The sequence below is a fragment of the Symsagittifera roscoffensis genome, chromosome 2 (assembly GCF_963678635.1).
Source record: "Symsagittifera roscoffensis chromosome 2, txSymRosc1.1, whole genome shotgun sequence".
Lineage (NCBI taxonomy): Eukaryota > Metazoa > Xenacoelomorpha > Acoela > Convolutidae > Symsagittifera > Symsagittifera roscoffensis.
The window spans coordinates 73,111,324-73,115,091 of NC_087063.1; the positions used below are offsets into that span (position 1 = coordinate 73,111,324).

Consider the following 3,768-nt stretch of genomic DNA (forward strand, 5'->3'; position numbering starts at 1 on the left):
ATAGGGCTGAGAAAAGCTATTTGGCTTGAAACTGAAACAAAAATTTTTTAAGCCAGCATTTCGAATACAGGAAAAATGTAGAATTACAGCATTCGCTCTCCAACAGATTTTAAAACGTCAACTTGAGAAAAAATTTTAACCATTGTAAAGTTTTTGCCTTTCGACAGATCAAAATAATAAATTCATAAACATGTGCCGAGAGGAATTTCTTAAGCAGTAATATACGATGTAGCTTAAACGTCTAAAAATTCTTTGGTAAACATGCAAAAGAATACGTTGAAAAAGCTTTAACATGCCAACATAGAATAATTCTTTCACATGTGTCAAGTGAAAAACCAATTAAAATATATATAGATAGATAGATAGGTAGGTAGATAGATAGATAAGTTGCGCATTTAACGCAAGCTCCATGTAAATAACAAAACAGAACTGGATCCTTCTCGATGTTCACAATACCGCGCACTATATTGGCTACAACCTACTTGACTTTTCACAGCATTTAATTCTCACAGCCTTCATTTAGGTCAGAAATACTTAGCAAAGAAATATGCGAGTTAAAGTTTGGAGCAAAATAACACTATTTGTGGTGCATTAAAAATAGAACAGGATAAAACTCAATTGCAATATATTAAAATTTCACAAGCTAAGGAATACATCTGTAAATAACTAGGGTGCGTTTTGCCTCACAATATACAATAAACCTATAGTAGATAAAGCACTAACTAGGAAAATGACATCAAACCATCTATGATAAAAATTGAATTGCAATTTACCCAACACTTCAGTTATTATCAGTCTGTACTGTTCGGGCACATTCATTCTCATCAGCAGAACCATTGATATGAAATACATTCCAATGATTTCCGACAACAGCAGCATTATTACGTCTGAGCTTTTGCTGCTAGAGACCGCGTAGAAAATCTTCGTCAGCGTCAGTAGAAGACCGCGAATCGAAGTGATAACCAGAATACCGACTACAAAGAATGAAACCTGCTGCGACCAGAACCGAACGTCCAGATCGAAACCCAAATAATGTGCTAGAATGTCAAACCCTCGTGTAATGGGATCTACTTTGCCTACTCGGTTGAACAAAATGTTCACAGTACAGATAAAAATTTTCCACATGCAGTAAAGCGAGAAAATATAGCCGAGACAATTAAAGTATTTTCCCTGGAATGTCTTACTGAACTCTATTCGTTCTTTCACTGCATGTAGATCAACTACTTCCAGAAATAATTGTTTATTCAACTCTTCAGAAGCAGTCGCTTCCTTTTTCAATGTTTTCAAATTTTCAGTCGACATCAGATGGTCGTTGTGAGCTGTGGAGTTATGGGTTGGACTTCCGTTGAAAAACCTCCAAAATTTATTTGACTGAGTTGGACTAGTCCCGATTAACATCGGCTTCATTTCTTGATGAGCTAGTAGAATTCGCTTCTTCTTCGTCAGAGTTGAGTCTAAGCTCTGTAGGAGGCGACGTTCGGCCGCTTTGATATCGCTTTCAGAAACATATCTCATAAATATTGCCATAGATGTGTATGGATAGTTCACAGCTCCAAAACCAGAAAGAATGGCCATAACTGTCACTCCAATAATTCCAATTCGGCTAACACCCTGTTCGATTGAAAACAGTCTAAACTCAGATGAGATGATTGGGAATGGATCTCCGAGTTTCCAAAAACCATAGAGAAAACCAAACCAAAGCATCAAAGCACCTGCCCTGATTAAGCTCCTGCTACATCCCTTGAAGCAAAAATTTTGGCAAATATAATAGCACAAGTAGAGAGGTACTAGGACAATCAACAAGAAAAGCATTAAATACAAATGCAAGTTCCAATGAAAATAACGTGAGTTTTGCTCCAGCCAACCAAGAATTTCGAAAATGATCAACTCCAGCAATGTGCAAGAAAGAGTAAACACTGTGGCAAAAACCAGCTGAATAGACAAATAATGAATTTCATAGTCACGGAAGAATTTGCGCATACTGTAGACCCAGCCAAAAATAAAGAAGATAAGCTCCGTGCACAAAATCACAATACCGTCTGACATCCAGCCCATTATAAAATCTGGAAAAACTACAAAACAATTGCTGACTTAATGTTAAAAACATAGGAAACAGACAGTTGAAAATTAAACACAGAGGCGAAGCTGAACTTTGCACCAATTACGCTACAAAATAAAGCACATTAAAAGCTAACTATCGTGTAACGCACCTCCGGTGCTTCGAATTTTTAACAACTCATAAAAAACCGTAAAAATTGGGGAAAAAATCAGCATCCTTTGAGTGTACTCTGACAGCACCGAATTACAGAGTTGGTTATTCCAAAGATTGAAAAAAAATTCTATTCACGTTTTTTCAATTCAATTTTATAAAAAAAACATTACGCTTCTTATATATAAGTTCTTTGAAAAACTTCAAAATCTTTGAAAATTTAAGAAAATCACATCTCGGAATCTAAAACTAATTGGGCTGTCGCAATTGGACGCAAGATTTGCAACTCCTGAGAGAGCTCTTACAGTACCCAACTACAGCTTTGGAAATTTCAAATTTGGGAAAACTTAAAATTAAGTTTTCTTAAGAATTTTTTTGAAAAAACCAAAAAAACGTCGTATCTCGAAAACGACCAAAAAATTTGAGCAGCCGTAATTGGAGGCAAGATCTCTCGCAATCCCTAAGAGCACTCTGACAGCCCCCCAACTACAGGGGGTTAGGAACTTCAAAATTCACAAAAAACGTCATATCTCAAAAATTACAAGGATTTGAGCAGTCGTAAGTGGAGACAAAAATTCACAACTCCTTAGAGTACCCTGACAGAGCCTCATTATAAAGGTGGTAACTTAAATTTCGGTGACAATTTCTGTATCTAAGTTCTTTGAAAAAATTGAAAAAAAAATCCTAAAAACATCAAATCTCGAAAACTACAAGGATTTGAGCAGTCATATTCAGATTCGCAACTCCTGAGAGTACTCTCACAGTTTCCAACTACAGGATTGAAATCTTAAAAGTTTTTAAATTTTTTTAAATCGTAAGTTTTTGGAAAACTTTTTTAAAATCATTTTAAAAAACGTCATATTATGATTATTATTAAATTGGATTTACATTTACAACGTAAATGAGGGAATGTTAGTCCCGTAGATAAATCAAGTCAATTGAGCCCCGAGAGACCAGAGGTTTAGATGTCCAGGTACATGGACTGAGCCCCGAGAGACCACAAGAATGTCCAGGTACATGGACTGAGTTCATCATAGTGACTGTGGAAAAACGACGAGTTTGAGTAGACGATACTTCAAGTCAGGCGAGAAGGTTCTGATGTCGATAAAGTTTGCTTTTCTGTTGGCTCTCCATGGCGTTCTATACCAAAAATTGTTGCGCTGGCGCTCGAGCTTAATGATCGGGATATCAAACAATAAACGAGTTGCTGTGCGTCGTGAGCCACTGGGTGCGCAGGAATAACAACTGGTGAGATCACAGCCATATAGTCCACTGATAATTTTTGAAAGAGAGAGAAAGTCAGTTAAAACGGCACAGTACGCAATGGGTAAGAAGCCAAGGGAACTGATTGCTTCACGGTACGGTATGTCAGAGAGCATCCATCTGACAACTTGTTTCTGGAAGGTTTCTAGTTGCTTCAAGTCCGATTTGTTTGGAGCTCAGCATTGAGAAGCATATTAAATGATAAACATGAGAAGTGTTTTGTACAAGTGGAGCTTTACCTGCGGGGAGAGAAGATGACAGACACTGGTGCGAATCAGGAAGAATGTTGCATTTGC

At 37.0% G+C, this 3,768-nt stretch overlaps 1 protein-coding gene across 1 annotated transcript; it reads right to left on the reverse strand.

Moving 5' to 3' along the window:
- Positions 1 to 421: 421 nt before the first annotated feature.
- LOC134840475 (Golgi pH regulator-like) lies at positions 422 to 2,224 on the reverse strand. Its single transcript, XM_063856293.1, has one exon. It carries the CDS (start codon positions 2,053 to 2,055, stop codon positions 667 to 669), a length of 1,389 nt encoding a protein of 462 aa, XP_063712363.1. The 5' UTR covers positions 2,056 to 2,224; the 3' UTR covers positions 422 to 666.
- Between the last annotated feature and the right edge of the window lie 1,544 nt (positions 2,225 to 3,768).

Bases quoted from the DNA above. Each gene is read 5' to 3' on its own strand.
- LOC134840475 (XM_063856293.1), bottom strand. From the start codon at position 2,055: ATGGGCTGGATGTCAGACGGTATTGTGATTTTGTGCACGGAGCTTATC.